This window comes from Bacillus rossius, chromosome 8, assembly GCF_032445375.1.
Source record: "Bacillus rossius redtenbacheri isolate Brsri chromosome 8, Brsri_v3, whole genome shotgun sequence".
NCBI classification, from domain to species: domain Eukaryota; kingdom Metazoa; phylum Arthropoda; class Insecta; order Phasmatodea; family Bacillidae; genus Bacillus; species Bacillus rossius.
Window position 1 is genome coordinate 45,233,509 of NC_086336.1, and position 16,365 is coordinate 45,249,873.

At 41.3% G+C, this 16,365-nt stretch overlaps 1 protein-coding gene across 1 annotated transcript; it reads right to left on the minus strand.

Moving 5' to 3' along the window:
• Positions 1-123: 123 nt before the first annotated feature.
• LOC134534845 (uncharacterized) lies at positions 124-10,951 on the minus strand. The gene is made up of 3 exons (XM_063373470.1): positions 10,795-10,951; positions 2,937-3,051; positions 124-1,543 (listed from the first exon to the last, which is right to left on the minus strand). Exons 1-3 carry the CDS (start codon positions 10,833-10,835, stop codon positions 356-358), a joined length of 1,344 nt encoding a protein of 447 aa, XP_063229540.1. The 5' UTR covers positions 10,836-10,951; the 3' UTR covers positions 124-355.
• Between the last annotated feature and the right edge of the window lie 5,414 nt (positions 10,952-16,365).

A 16,365-nucleotide genomic window follows, 5' to 3' on the forward strand; every position in this document is an offset into this window, starting at 1 on the left:
GCAATGAACAACCCTGTATTCCTTGTGCGTGTGGGCAGAATATGTGTAGTTTTTAAACCAAGCTGTTTGGAAAGTGCAAACGTGCAGCAAGGTGTATGCCGGAAGTGAATTGATAACAAGACCTTTCTGTGTGTTTCATTTTTACACTCGGGCTTAATGACTATACAATGCAAATGTACAGAATTGTACATATTGGTTTGGATTTTTTAGTGGTGATCATAAGATTTTTAAAATTAATGAAACTCTGGCACTGTTTTAATATTTTTTTATATTTTTATGCTACAAACCAAAATTTAAATGCCACAAGCAGAAATCATGCATTATATGTTACACTGTCTCTCTTTAACAGCATCTGTTACAAATTACGACTCCCAATGTTTGCTAGAGAGTTGAAAAGTGACAAAGAAGGCAATACAGCACTTGACATCATATTTGTAACTTTTTCCTTTCCATATGAGATGGGAGCTACCACCATTTTTTTCCCAAATCTTAACAAATTGTATCCGCCCTTAACTGCACCCACACCCTTACTTAGGAGGTTTCCACCTATTTTATGTAAAAATGATTGGTTGTCTTCTTCAACATCTTCATTGTCGCCCATGGCGTTGATTACGCCAGACCTGATGGATATTCCATCCTCCATGGCATTAAGCATCTTGGCTTCTGTCTTGTGGGTGCGTGATGCCTCATAATGAGCAACATCAAGGTCTTCCTCATTAAACTCATTATGATCTGCAGCATCTCTCTTCTTGCATTTGTAGTAAAAGTCAATGAAAGTGATAAGGGATGGGTTAGTCATCCTTTGACCATAAATGACTCGTGTTTTATGACTATCAGTGTACGAACCCAAAATACGTGGTAGTGTTTTTTTGTTTTGGTGTTGCTCTTCGTAAGATAAAGGTTGTAAGAAGTCTTCTTTTTGGTTTTTCGTAATGCTAGGTTCTTCTGGTGCATCCTCTTTTCCCTTCAACCTGTTTTCCATTTCTGATAGAACTTTCTTTGTCAAGATGTGTTTCACAATTGCTGTTGGGGCATTGTATTCACTCTCCACTTTTTTGCCAGTGATTTCAGAAGCTTTCCTGCCTAAAATTAAAATGGCATTTTGGATTGATGCTGGTTTGCTTGCTTGTTGCTGCAACCTTCTTGCAGCACTCTCCATTATTTTTTGCACAGTATTTTTGGCATACTTAACAGCTTTGACCCTCAGTTCTCTGTCCTTGAAGCTGTTGAGGATTTGTCCACCATCTCTGGCTTTAGCCATACCGTTGACTACACTCGAAGTATATTTTCTCATGAAAGTGTGCTCTTTCTTGTTACTTTTTGGGAAATTCTCAACATTTAATTCATTTTCAAGTATTTGCTTTTTGCCGAATTCTGGTGTATCATTGTCAGTTTTAGGAAGATCATCAAGATGTTTGTTACGATACTGTGCTTTGGGAAACTTTTCTGATGTGATGCTGTTTTTAGCCTTGTTCTCTGCATATAGATGCTCTTCGCTAGCACTGCTGCAGTCGAGTCCCATGCCGCACGTTGCACCAGCGCCCTGTGGGAAAACACAAGCACACTTCTTGAGCCCAAATGCGAAAGAATTGTTTTGTATGGGCTCCAGTAAAAGCTTTCAACAGAAATTCTGCCTGAACCTGTATGAAAACAGTTATGGACATTTCAATATGATACTTTGCTCACACCTACAATTTTAGTTAACTCAGCTGGTTAACTTGGTGAGCTCGCTTACTGCATAGAATAGTACATTCATTAATACAGAAAACTAAAAATTTACGTGAAATATTACTTAAGGGCATTGAATTGCAAAACATTATAATGTTTATCAGTTGTCATGAATTGCCCTGAATGTGCAATATTTCACGTAAGTGTAATATTTCATTAGAACATGATTTTGATAAACTTATTTTCAAAAGTTTCCTGAGTTATGAATCCTGGACCACCTTGTTGGACACTATCAAATTCAATGTCCTAGGTAAGTATCTATTTTGGGGGAGAGGGGAATGATTGTTGGTTCAAGTTGGTTTAAGTGGGAGGAGGATGTGCCATCAGCATTGGGAAGGGGGAGGGTCACCCCTTGCAGGAAGAACCCAATGCCATTTTCTCTTAGTGACCTCCACTATTGTGAAATGTAGCTGACATAACATCCTACATGTTCGTCAATATTCAAAAAAGATTGTTTTAACATTTTCTCATATTTCATGCAGCGAAAATATTTCGAATTTTGGTTTAACTTAATGCATCCAGCATTGAATGTCTCAGCAAATTTCATAACATGCCTAGTAAGGGGGTAGTGCAATTATTTTTGATCTTCAAACTCCATTCATCCCTTGCACTAATATGTGGTGGTATAATTTTTTTTTGCCATCAGTGTTCCACTGTGTACTAATCACGTCATTGCCGTACCTTGTGTGTGTATTCCTGCAAAGTGGGGACGTGCAGAGGTGACCTTTCTGGTGCTGCAGTTTTATGGTCAGCAATGTCGGGGGGTATATGCAGGAGTGGGGGAGATAGGGGATGAATTGCTCCTCAAAATCGAAATCTTAAGAAATCCTAAAAATATTTTTTTAAAGAAAACTGCAGGCAATATAGGTTCTACATCTTCTTCCCCCAAAATGAAGTTCTGTGTATGCTCCTGAGCAGTGAATTTCATTTTGCTGCCTCCTGTAAAGTGTAGACATGACACATTAATTTTGTACTTGGCAAAAGGGACCTTTTTATCTGCAAGAATATCATTAATATTTTTAAAAAAAACTTTGAGGAAGTATTTAGTTTCATTATTTTTGGTGAAGATTGGTTTGTGAAATGAGATATACCAGCAAACATATAATCAGGAATATGAAAGCCCGACTTGTTTGCTTGAGCCTGTGATACGCCAGCTGGTTGGTCAGCGACGCTTCGCCTGTGGTTGGAAACGTGACGGGCTCTCTCACCTTGGCACACACTAGGCAGCAGCGACACGCATCCAGAACCAATCCCTGCTGACAGCCAGTTGCCCCAGGACATTCCGCCTGACGACACGGCGGGCAGCCGGTAACCGACACCACACTGCAAAGTGGAGGATACATTTGAACCTCGTTCATCCGGACTAACTTGGACCTTTGAATATATATACTGTATAGAAGTCGCCAGCCCAGGTTAAAATTTCTAATACGGTTTGAGGTAGTTGGTTAATTCACCGCCGCAATCGCCACCATCTCTAGGGCATCGACTTGTGGTGGTCCCTAGCGGAGAAGTGTCGAACTCTTCAAACACCCCTTCCCCTCCTGTTGAACGACCTTGAGCTGCAGTGAATGATGTATGATGGGTGCGGGGAATGACAGCGGGCGACAAGGCTGCGCTCTAACGGGTAAATAATAACTAAGACGATACAGAGCGTTACGGCAGCGCACTGCAGCGGTGAGGTTCCCAAGCTGCTCATCATACGCTCCTGAAAAAGGTAGAGTAAATCCTATCCACTCGCGACTTCTATACAGTATATATATTCAAAGCTTGGACCGAAGACAATCCGGGTAACATGAGTGGTACCTCAATAACGAGAATTCGGCGGGTTTTAAATAACGACTTTCATAAAATAGGTACGTACCTATTAAATCGTTTGAACTGTGACCGTTTACTTTATTTTATTTTGAAGTTAAAAACTGTGTGAGGTCATACGGACAGAAATATGAAGCTGCAATCGACTTCAATAGGTACTTCGTAGAAGATATATTTTTTTATTATCTCCTTGTTAACTGTAATTGTATCGATTGTCTTCGTCGTGACATTATGGGCGATTATGGGACTTTTGCAGTAATATAAAGCGAGTACAGTTTTCATTCTCGAATAGTTCTATTAAAACCGAATAGCTTGAAACGGTAAAAGCTTTCTGCATCCGATTTCAAATATAAGAATACCAACACAATAAAAAAACTGTATTTTATACGGCCGTACAATATTTTTTAGAGCAATGAGTTTCATAACAATGACACCATTATATAAAATGTAACACTAATAAGTTTCTTGCGTAAAACTCCTGTGTTGTGATTGTCTAGTGTAATGTGATTGTCTGTGCTGTAACTGAACCCACGTTTAGCCTATCATCAATAAGCGCTGGCATTAAAATGACAGGAAAATTAAACACGAGTGTACAAAGAGACTTGCAGGACAATGTCTCTACGCTGTAGAGCCTGTAATAACTTATGCATACACACAAATGTCCCTGATTTCTAAGAATTTTATTTTTAGCCATACGGATTACTAATTTTTCTTGGGAGGGAAATGTCCGGACCACTTTGTAAACTTGATGAAAACATTTAAAACAAATCACACCAGGAATGAGTCAAGCGCGTTTCTTGGCATTGTGGGGGGGGGGGGGGGGGGAGACTGAACACTTTTGTAAACTACCATTTTGCAGTATGATTTTCCCCCACCAGCACTGTCCAAATGTACGAGAGTTTTATCGTCCTCGAGTGATTGACATGCGCTAGAAGGAATGAATGTTTATCCCAATTTTTGGCATGTCAAGGCATAAATCCTATCTCCCAGACCTTCTATGCCTTGTTGGAACCACATATTTACTAACAGGTTGTAGTCTGTAAGCGCCGCGAGGAAATAACTTATTATTCTACACGGGCGAATACAATTATGATAATCACACCAGTTCACAAGTGTTTAACTTCATCAAATACTCATACCTAAGTCCTATGCCATATCAAACCAAAACATTTACCACAAACCTTTATTGCAAGCGGTATTGGAAATTTGAAATTGCAAGATGGCAAGGCCTAATCCTCCTTAATAATGCAGATTAAGGGGCCCGCCTCGTCAGGGGTGTATGTGTGTTAGTGAGGCGGGATGATAAGCGCGACGCTCACTGGTATTTATAGCGCAGTATAGCCTCTAAGCGCAAGGCTCTGAACTGGCGCGCAGTCTTCTCATTGTCACAGGATTGCTGTGAAATTTGAGCAGTGACCATAACATTATATGGCCGAGACATGATTATAAGGTGTAATGCAAGTCCCTGTCTTTATCTGTCTTTTGTTCATGTAGTGCCGAGATGGTACGTGAATTCTTCATGAGGAAAAAAAATGGGGGTGGGGAGAAGTTTGAACCGTTTGCATCTCAAATATATATGTCCTGAATTAGTTTCATTTATTTATTTAAGCGATTTTCGAGAGCAATGTTAATGCTTTATTCAATTTAGGATCATAATCAAGTCTTCCTGTAATCATTTTTGCCATCACACTGACACAGAATTTGTAAAATAAATGCGAATATTAAACTGAAACATTTTAAAATATATAGAACACTAAGTAAATGTTTGTACATTTGTTTTTGCTTAAACGACAAATCAATCTGTAAATACTTTCTACAAACAAACGTTAAAGTTATTGAGCTGATTCATATGATATTATTATATTATAATGTTATTTAAAAAATGTTCTTAATGGCCTTCATATTAGTAATGCCATAAAAGTATAACTTTTAACGTGTGCATAGTACTTGTTAACTGTTTAGTAAGTTTCAACAAGATGAGCAGTATTTTAATAAAATTCATTGTGCATATTTTCATAATATTATTTCTAAAATTCTAGGCATGGCATTTGTGTACAGCTAGGATGGCCATGTGCAGTTGTCCATTAAGCAATTTCCCCGTTTCAATGGTACCTATTATAACAGTTTAATTCAGACTATTTACAACAAATCATGCATCAATTTGAAGGTAAACTAATCTTGTTTTACTTTACAAATGTTCGCTGCCTGAATCGTAAACGTTTGACCGCCGAGAATCTAAATCGGATTGCGCTGCTTTGTGACATGGATGGGAAGGGAGGGGGGGGGGGGGAAGGCAAGAGATCTGAGGCAAGCTAAGTCTGATCTGTTTCCGTAAAATTGCCGCAAGTTTTGCTAGTTTACGTTACTACCCAAACCTATACCAATCTCCATTCAAGGACTGTCTTACTTTCGCCGTGGCCCAAGACTGCTTGCTCTGGGGGGGTGGGGGGGGGGGGGGAAGGTGGCAGTTTACGTCGTAAGGTTTAGCGCAGATTTCAGTGGACTCCAAACCACTTGAATATTGAATACCTTTACCAATTCGTTGCTTGTTAATTTAAATTACGTCCTGTAATCGGTGATCGAACCCGCGACCCTCTTCGCGAGTGAACTCTGCCACCACTCCCTAACGGCCCAAGGGCAACTAAGAACCCCCGTGAAAAAGGGGGGGGGGGAATTGGGGGTAATTTTGACGAGCCCCCTCCCCATTATTTGAGATACAATTATATATATTTTAAATTAAAACCCCACAGTTAAAAAAAAATATCTAAAGACTGTAAATGTTACAGAATTTCATTTCGCGCACGTCTCTTTCCGTGAATGTAAGAGTGCCTGCGCGTATTGCCTAACCTGTAAGGTATCCAGTTACACTGACTGACTTGACGGATATCGCACAGCTTAAACCGGTGCGTCTAGAAGCATGGAATTCTGCACGGGAGTTCCTTATATAACGTAGGTGAGCATTGAGAAAGGAATTTTTTTTTGACGTGAAAAGTCTAATAAATCGATGAACGCCGGCTGCACGGACGAAAAAGTGTCCCGTTACGCTCATTGTACACTTGCGCCGCATTTATCTCTCTTCCACTCGATTGGAACAACCATCGATTTGACTTTTTGACGTGACAACGTCTAATAAATCGATGAACGCCGGCTGCACGCACGAAAATAGTGTCCCGTTACGCACATTGTCCCGTTACGCTGTGTCCCGTTACACTCATTGTACGCTTGCGCCGCATCTATCTCTCTTCCACTCGATTGGAACAACCATCGATTTGACTTTTTCGAGGCACATTAAACTTGAAACACTCCCATTCGTTTCCTACTTTTCCTATGGAAACTGGGGTTTAGGCTTCTGTTTATAAACGAGTCGGTTGTATCTGCGTTTTTGGTAATCCGTCAAAAATGAGGATCAAATACACTTCCCATCGGGCACACGGATAGTTAACAACGGACCTGTACGTCCGAACTACTATCACGATAAACTCGCGCAGCTGCCCCTTATCTGCTTCCCTAGAACAGCCCCTGGAATCTCCTCGCCTGCTGTGCTCAGAACTGTTTGCGAACTGTACTGTCGTCATAGTTACTGCGGGGCTCGTGCAGGGCCGCAACTAGAGTCTCTGGCACTCGGGGCATGAATGGATTCATGCCCCCCCCCCCTCTTTTTTTGCACATACCACACCAATAAAGCGGGGGGTCCGGTGGGCCTCCCACGGAAAAAATGGTGCTATATAAGCATTTTCCATACCTGCATGTAACAGTTTCTGTGCTACTCCTGGCATGCAAGTTAAAAAAACTTTTTACCTGTTACCAGTTGTAGTAGGAAGGAATTACAATGCAAGCGATTTCGGCGCCCCCACAGCTTTGCGCCCGGGGCGTATGCCCCGCTGCCCCCCCCCCACCCCCCCCCCCCCACCTTGTTGCGGCCCTGGTCTCGTGGTCTGTGCTCCAGACCTGAGCATCGAACCAAGGACCCCCCGAGGAGTTCCAAGCTGCGGAGTCCCGCCCACTGCCTCTTGTTGTGAAATAGAGGTTACGTGTGGATGTCTGTGAGAAAGATGGTACTGAGTTAACTTCTAAAGTGTTTGCCAAATTTGTTTTAGTAGGCGGGGTCGCGGTCGGGACTCGAACCCACGCGCTGCTGAGGAAGTGGGAGGAAATAAATGAGTGAGATTTGGAAAAAAAAAATGGGTTCGCATCCCAGTGTGAGCAGTTTCAGCCGTACTGCCTGCCCGTTGCTGTAATTGCCAGAGTTTGCAGGTTGATTGTGCATAGAGTGTACGCATCAGCCTTCGAAATCTCTCCTAATATTACAAATGCGAAAGTGTGTCTGTTTGTCCTTTCACACAGCAACGGATCAACAAGATTTTTCTGGCATATACCTATGTAGTTTATGGGCCGGATAGTGACACAAGACTACATATAATTATAAAATTCCATCCCTAAGGAAGTGGAAAAAGGGTTCATTCAGTTTTATAATAGAAAATCATAGGCGGTAGGTCATAAGACACAAAAAGAGTGTGTTTGTGCCATTTCTGTTTGTCCGCCACACGGTAATATAGTAAGGTCTGGCAATTTTCTATCCTCTTTGGCGAAACCCAACCGCTTAGTGAAGCTCGCGAACTAAAGGCGTTAAAAACAGTTTAGTTTAGAACTTCGTCAAGAGATTTGCCTTGAATTCGCAGCGCGCCATCGTTTGGTGCGTCCGTCACGTCTTGCCTAGGGATTCCCTGCCTTCCCACAGAATGAAGCTGAAGATTGGAGTCCCGGTTTTGCTGATGGCATAAGCCTTGATGCACCGAGATTGTGCAATCGGTGGGTCTTTAAAATCTAAATTTCCTTTTTTTTTTTTTCCTTTCAAGTGTGTATCCTACAGAATTGAAACTCGGACGTGATGGTCCTTATGTTATGACCTCGGAAGTTCCTTAAGTTATGAGTGTTATGAAGTTTTTTTAGCCCGGGCAATGCCGGGCACTTTAGCTAGTATTATTGTGTACATTTGTCGATTTTGAATTTTGGTCTTCGAAGTCGTTTCTTTGTTGTGCTCGCGAAATGTGATGATCATGATGTTGATTACTGTTTTGAGGCGCGCTGGAGTGAAGAGGCCCAGCCACAACTTTCAGCAGGAGGCAATTACGTGACAACGTCTAATAAATCGATGAACGCCGGCTGCACGCACGAAAAAATAGTCCCGTAACGCACATTGCCCCGTTACGCTGTGTCCCGTTACGCTCATTGTACCCTTTCGCCGCATCTATCTTTCTTCCACTCGATTGGAACAACCATAGATTTGACTTTTTCGAGGCACATTAAACTTGAAACACTCCCATTCGTTTTCTACTTTTCCTATCATCGTCCTATCCTTAACAGAATAACACAGATCGGAGGAAGTTAAATAGCAAGCATGTATAAAAGTTATAGTTAAAATAATCTGTTCGTTAAAGTAATAAACATATTTGAATTAATGAGTGCAAATAAAAGTAAATTTATCAATTAAATTGTAGATTTAATTTCACTCCTTCTTTGTATCCATACAAAATAGTAATAATTCAATAAAAAAAATTGATTGTCTGTAAAGTCGGTTCACGGACGATAGTTTAACGTGACAACGTCATAACAAAACATTGATGAAATGATTGATCCTGTGAAGAAAAGGAAATATCATATTCGACCTGAGACTGAGCCGTAATAGGTTTTTGCAACCAAACCATTTAGGCATTAAAAATATTATATTCTTTGAGGAAGAATTTATTTTTTCAATCTTTTGCATGATAAAATCTACCTCTGCATACTTTTATGAATAAAATTGAATCATTTTTATTGAATTATCACTATTTTGTATGGATACAAAGGAGTGAAATGAAATGTGCAATTGAATTAATAAATTTACTTTTATTTGCATTCATTAATTCAAATATATTTATAACTTGTTGCGTGCGCCATATTTATTTTTACAAGTACGAAAAAAAAAAAAAAATCGCAGCTGCCGGGTTTCAAACTGACAACCTTGAGTTTAAGAGATGGGTACGCTAACCACACGCCCACGAGGCCATACTAAGATAATGTAGTTTCAAATGTTATATGTATATATATATATATTTATAAAAACTTTGTTCATGGTAGGAGTATAATACTAACACGATTTTATAACAAATACGCATCCCAAATACACCAAACTTATTTATAATGCGTTACAATATTTTTTAAAACATTGTGCAAAAGATCCCGGGTGTAATTTGAATTATGTGTAACTGTAAAACACCATTGTTGGTTCAAAACGTATTTGAATTTTAAACATTACTTTTAAATAACCGTACCGATTGTGCTGAAAATCGGTGGACGATCGTTAAATTACATAATATTAATAATTCAAACGACGAAAATATGATTGAAAAGTCAAATCGATGGTTGTTCCAATCGAGTGGAAGAGAGATGCCACGCATGCGTACAATGAGCGAACAGAACACATCCGTAGTGGGACAACCGTAGTGGGACAGTTTTTCGTGCGTGCAGCCGGCGTTCATCGATTTATTAGACGTTGTCACGTCAATAATCTCTTCGTTAAAGTAATAAACATATTTGAATTAATGATGAGTGCAAAAAAAAAAGTAAATTTATCAATTAAATTGTAGATTTCACTTCACTCCTTTGTATCCATACAAAATAGTGATAATTATTCAATAAAAATTATTCAATTTTATTCATAAAAAGTGTGCAATCATTTAATCTATGTTTTGTTATGACGTTGTCACGTTTAACTATCGTCTGTAAACCGACTTTACAGACAACCAGTTATTTATTTATTTATTTATTTTTGGTATCTTGGCCAAGGATTTGAACACACTGCGTTTTCCTGAAACCGCCCGCAAGCGCGATGTGAGCGATCACCTCCGCGCTGGCTGCATCAGTGGCGGATACAGAAAAATCTCAAGTGTGCGGGGGGGGGGGGGGGGGCGCAGGTCTACCTCTTCCACACTCTCCCTTGTTACGTCACCTTGGTTGCTTGGATGCAGCCAGAGATCTTTTTCCAAGCTCTATCCGTTTCATTTACGTGCAAAGCTTAATAAAACATGATTCAAACTGTTTCCAAGACATGAAGTCGTGAAAGGTAAGTGTATGAATGTGTATTGTATAACATCGGCGGCCGGGTGCGCGCCCTCCCCTTGCCAAGAACAATGCTTGGTGCTGGGCTGCCCTGGTCAAGGGGGGATGCGCGCGCCCCCTGCGCCCCCCCTATGAATCCGCCACTGGGCTGCATACCTGAAGAGGGCGGTCGCCAGGAGAATCGCCGCGCGCGCCATGACGCCTCGCCCCGGCCCCGAACAACTGTGACCCGGGGATATCGTCGGGCGCTTCGTCACGACGACACTGCGCGGGGGGGGGGGGGGGGGAAGCTGACACCCTCTTCGTCCGCGACGCACGCCGCATTCGCCGACCGGCGACCGTTAAAAAGGCAGCGATCACGCGGATCGCGTTTCAGCGGCTTCGAGTTACTCAGGGTACTTACTACCACCACCACAAAGAAGTTCTCTCGTTTTACTCCTTTATTGACACCTGGGTCGCTTGTCTCGTGCTTTGCGGGGCCCCAGCGAGTAGGGTTACCAGACACTGATAACAAAAAAGGAGGACATTCACCTCGCAAAAGGAGGACATTTCACTAAAAAGGAGAACGATATATATTTTTAAAAAGCCATGAATTAATTACAATGGAGTACAATATTTTACAATGTTTTGGCATTTAATACAGTTTCAGTATACAGAATCAAACAAACTACGCATATACAGCATAATTAAAAACACTTGCTTCTGCATGTGTTGCTACCTGTCAAGCTGTCATAGAACTACTAACTAGTGGGGTGACTGCAGACAGCGCATTAGCGCGCACCGCGCGCTTTACTCAGAGTGTAACTGCAGGAATTATCTCACTTTATAAAAAAGCCGGACATTTTGGAGCATTAAGGAAAATCCGGCCGGACGCAAAAAAATACATAAAAAGGAGGACATGTCCTCCTTTTGCCGGACGTCTGGTAACCCTACCAGCGAGGCCATAGGCGTGCGCAGGACTTCAGTATTGGTGGTGCCAGATTACACAACAGCCCTGTCATTAACGGACCCCGAGCCTAAAGCGGGGGGTCCGGGGGTCCTCCCCCGGAAAAATTTGGATTTGAAAGCGCAAAATGGTGCTATTTAAGGTGTTTCCGAACAAAAACATTAAATAAATACACAGATGTAAAAATTTTAATATTTTTTATGACAAATTATGGCTTTGAACGTTATAATCACCAGGAAAACTACTAAACTATTTACAGTTTTAAGCTTTGTTGAGCCATAAAGTAAATTGCACAAATTGTTTGCACGGAATTCATGCTGGTGGCTTTGAAAAACCGTACTTACATGTTTTCTGAAGACGCCAAATAAATGCTAGAAAAAACATTCTCAAATGTTAAGTTTTATAATAAAAAAATCAAGGGAGTTTTTGTAACATACCTTAAATATGTAAAATATTAAAATAATAAAAATACACAAATAAGAGTGGGCAAAAGTTTTAACTTTTGGAATACAACAAAAATGTTTTGTCGGCAACTGCATATAAGTCATCGAGTAAGCCTATCCTCTCTCTCTCTTTTTTAAAATAAACCCTGGCGGACGGCGGCTATTATTCCGTGCGCCTGCCGAGTGGAGTGAACAGTGGACACCGAGCGCGCATTCTATGTAATTCGAGGAGAACTATGAGAAGTATTTACATTTCAGAAGTTTCGTAGCCACGGCCCGCGTGTACAACACAAGGAATTTCAACTGGCTTGTTTCCGTGTGTATAGTTGGTTCGATTGATAATTGATATACTGATAGTGTTATGAGCACATATCTGTAACTCGACACGATTGGAAAACATATTTTTTTTGGAAAGAATTCGGATTTTTGTAAGTATGTATTATTTGTGCTTGTAAAAAAAAATAACGTTAACCCTAATGGTGGTGCCAAGGCACCTGTGGCACCTACCGTGCGCACGCCTATGGCCCTTCCCTTCAAAAATAAACCAAACCCTCGGAACAAAAAAAAAAGTTCTTGAGGGATATAGTGGAAATAATCTCCTCCAAGTTGAACCTGACCTTTGACAATTATTTTCTTTCTTTGTAAAAAAAATATATATTATTTACATTTTCTATTGCTGATCTCCGTATGAATATGTTTAAAACTTAAATACTGTAAAAAGAGGGGTGAATAGGATCAAAAGTTTGTAAAATTATATTTTAAAACATAATCTAGCAAAAAATAATTTTACATAGAACTATTAGAACAATGTAAAAAAAAATTCTGCTACCTATATTATGTTTCAAAATATATAGTTACAAACTTATGATCCTATTCAAATACAGGTAACGGATATGGCTTTGATAATGCCTTTTCAATACATCGAAAATGCTTTCAAAAAGAAGCTATAATTATTATTATTTTAGATTCTTTAACTGGGATATTTTTCATATTACCTCAAATCCCTCTATAGCAATGAAAATATTAAAAATCTATGTTTTTACCTATCTATATTTTTAGCGGACGCAGGTGCGACATAGTTGTATAAAAACACGCGCATATTCGAATGCAACGTTGCGTAAAAATTTCAAAGCAATCGGTGAAGAACTTCCGAAGATTTAAGATGTTGGACAAACTAATATTTACCATTTTATTTATATAGAGATAGAAGTAACGAGTGGCATTCCATTCGTCGCCTGGGACTCACTGCAGGTCCGTAGTTTGAACCCAGGCAAAGCCAGTTAATGCTACAACTATACAGTTTGCAGCCTACCCTAGTGTGGTACTATCTGAATAAGCAACGCCTACTCGTGCACAAGCTTTTTTTTTTTTGCAGTCAGGTTTTTTTTTAACCACATTGTTTATTAATTTATTTTACTTCAAATAATGTGAACCAATTTAAATATTGATATTCCAATGACCAATCAAAATGTAGCAATGGCAAGTGAATAGCGAGAATAGTGTTACGAACTTGGGAGGCAAAGGAGCGACGGCCACTGACGTCACGCGTGCATACGCTCGGGGATTACAGCGGCCCAGCCTCGCTACCCCTTCTCCCTTGCCAACACGCCCTCCTTCCACGACGCTGGTATCTATTCCCTGGTGGCCTGTGAATTCCGCGTGGAGTGTCGTGAATACGCGTCGTTATTCTGGATGCTTCGAGCTTCGGGTCGGGCCGGGATGACGCGCGACACGCCTCAACCACTCCAGTCGGTTCCAGAAAGACATTTCAAGGGTATAAAAGCGGCGACGCCGGCCTCGCCGGGGAGTTACGAGAGTTCCGAAAGTGCGAGTTGAGTGAAGTGTGATTTCGGAGAGTACGAGAGAGACCTCCATTGCGAGTGGCGCGAGACTGTGTGCGTGTGGACAGGTGCGTGGTAAGGGGCGAACCACTGTTGAGTCTAGCTCCAGTGAGGAGTGTGAACTGTGGACTGGACAGATACTTAATGATTTGTGAACATGCATTTTTAAGTGCGAGTGATTTGTGAACAGACATTAAGCGTCGAGATTTAATAAGTAATGTAAATATTAGTTTCAAATAAAATTGTGTAAAAAATAATTGGGCTATTCTTACGAAACCCGTTTTACCCATTCGTAACATTTGGTGTCATAATTTGGATAGCCCTAATTAAAGGATTTCGGATTAATTTCCAGTGAATTAAAAAAAATAATAAACTGTAAACAAAAATTGAATTTAGATTTTTTTAGACTGAAATTAGTGTTAGGAACTGTAGTTAGTTTTGAGTGTAGTTATAGTAAATATAGTGTTAGTTTTGAGTATAAATTTAGGTTAGCTCATAGGTGATGACAGTGACATTAATAGTGTATGTGGACAAGGAAAATGGGTGCAGACGAACGTAAAAACATAATGGCTTTCTTGGTCGAAATTAATAATAAAATTGATGAAATTAATGGTGGTTAAGGGGAGATGGAGATAGAAATGAAGAGTGAAATAAGAAATAGCCAAGAAGAGATGAAAATTGAAATGAAGAGTGGCCAAGAAGAGATGAATGAAATAAAGATTGGCCAAGAGGAGATGAAGAAGAAGTGAAGTATGTAATGCAGAGTGACATTGAATAAATGAATAAGGGCCAAGAATAAATGAAACAAGCACAAGAAGATATGTGGAACCAGCTGGTGGGGGCGCAAGAAGACATGCTGTTACGACACACCTGCAGCGACGTGCGGGCCGGCCTCGTTGCTGCGTCAGCGCGAAATACTGGGACAGCGCTTCGGAACGAGGCTGGCCACCGCTGCGGAAGGCGAACGGGGTCGAGAGGAGGTGGGAACGAGGACTGTCGACGATGCCGCGGACCCAAGGTCTCAAATACGGCGGGGGTGGCCGTGCCGAGACGGGGCCCGGTGCGCGTCGCGTTTCTCTCGTCGCCGCTTCCCGCCTCGCCGAGAGGTCTGTCGCGAGCGCGTCACAAGAGAGCGGAGGTAAGAGACTCACAGGTGTGATAGCGAGACATGTAGATTGACTTAAGTATATTTTATAGATTTAACTCAACGGTGACGGCGTTGACAATTGTAATAGTTAGTAGTAAATTGAAGTGGAACTGAAGTTAATGTCGAGACCTTATTTTATAACTCTTATTCCCTTCAAGCCCCATTAGAGAGAGAAGGTAATAAGGTTTTACTTATTCTGAGAGACTCGTCATAACAATCCGGAGTGAGCTGATGGCTGCTCAAGAGGAAATGAAGAAGAAATGGAAGAATCCAGTATTCAACTAGAAGGCAATGTGGAATGTTTAAAGAAGAATCTAACCGAACATGAAGAACTGGTGGCACAACAGCTAGCTCAGCTAGAACAGAACACCGAACAGCGAGTAGCAGCTATAACTGAAGAATTCTAACAAAAGATCAAGGAAGCTACAGCTGCTACGAAACGGAGGAGTTCTTCCGGGGAAGTGAAAGTGGAAGGCACTGCCAACAGCCACTCAAAATTCAAGCCAACCACCTTCGATGGCCAATTGTCGTGGGGTGTCTACAAGCGACAGTTCGAGGCAGCTGATGAAGTGAACAGTTGGGGCGAGGAAGAAAAGGCTACGGCACTAGTCTTGGCCCTGCGAGAATCTCTGTTCGAGCTGATCCAGACCAGAAAGACTATGGAGTACTAGTAGAAACCCTTGAGCTGAGGTATGGCGACCGGCACATGGGCAAAGTGTATACAACGGCCCTCAAGACACATAATCAACAATCCTCGGAAACAGTCTAGGAATTCGAAGCTCGTGCTCATCTACCCAGTAGTACCGACAGAGTTCCGCCAGTAGCTAGCCACCAAGTTAGTCACCAGTGCGTTTATAGACGGACTCAAGAGACGCGGAGGTTCAGCAAACTCTTTGTTTGGCTGAAGAGCTGCGAAGGCCTTGGTCCATGCCTTGGAAATCGAAGCATCATGCAAACACAAGAATCTGGACAAGAAGAGTTAGACTAGACCCCTACCATGGAGGAAAAGCGAGAAAATACCCTAATGAAGAGGATATTATCAAGGCATTGAAGAAGCTATTGAATGATACTTCAGGTACCCAGGTCCGAAGAGCAGGACACCTGCGGCTTCGTCTGCCAAGAACTAGAACACATTCAGTGGGACTGCCAGACATGCAGGAAGACATCGCAGCAAGGGGAGCAGCAGGAAGAACAACAGGGAAACCTAGAAGAAGCTGGTGTGAGGGGACGCATGCCAGCTCTACGGGAAATGATAGCCGATACAATAGGGTTTTCCTAGTATTGTTACTCCGTAGAGGCCATGACAGCCTGTTGTTTAATGGATGGATCAATGGCAGACTGTGTTAACTT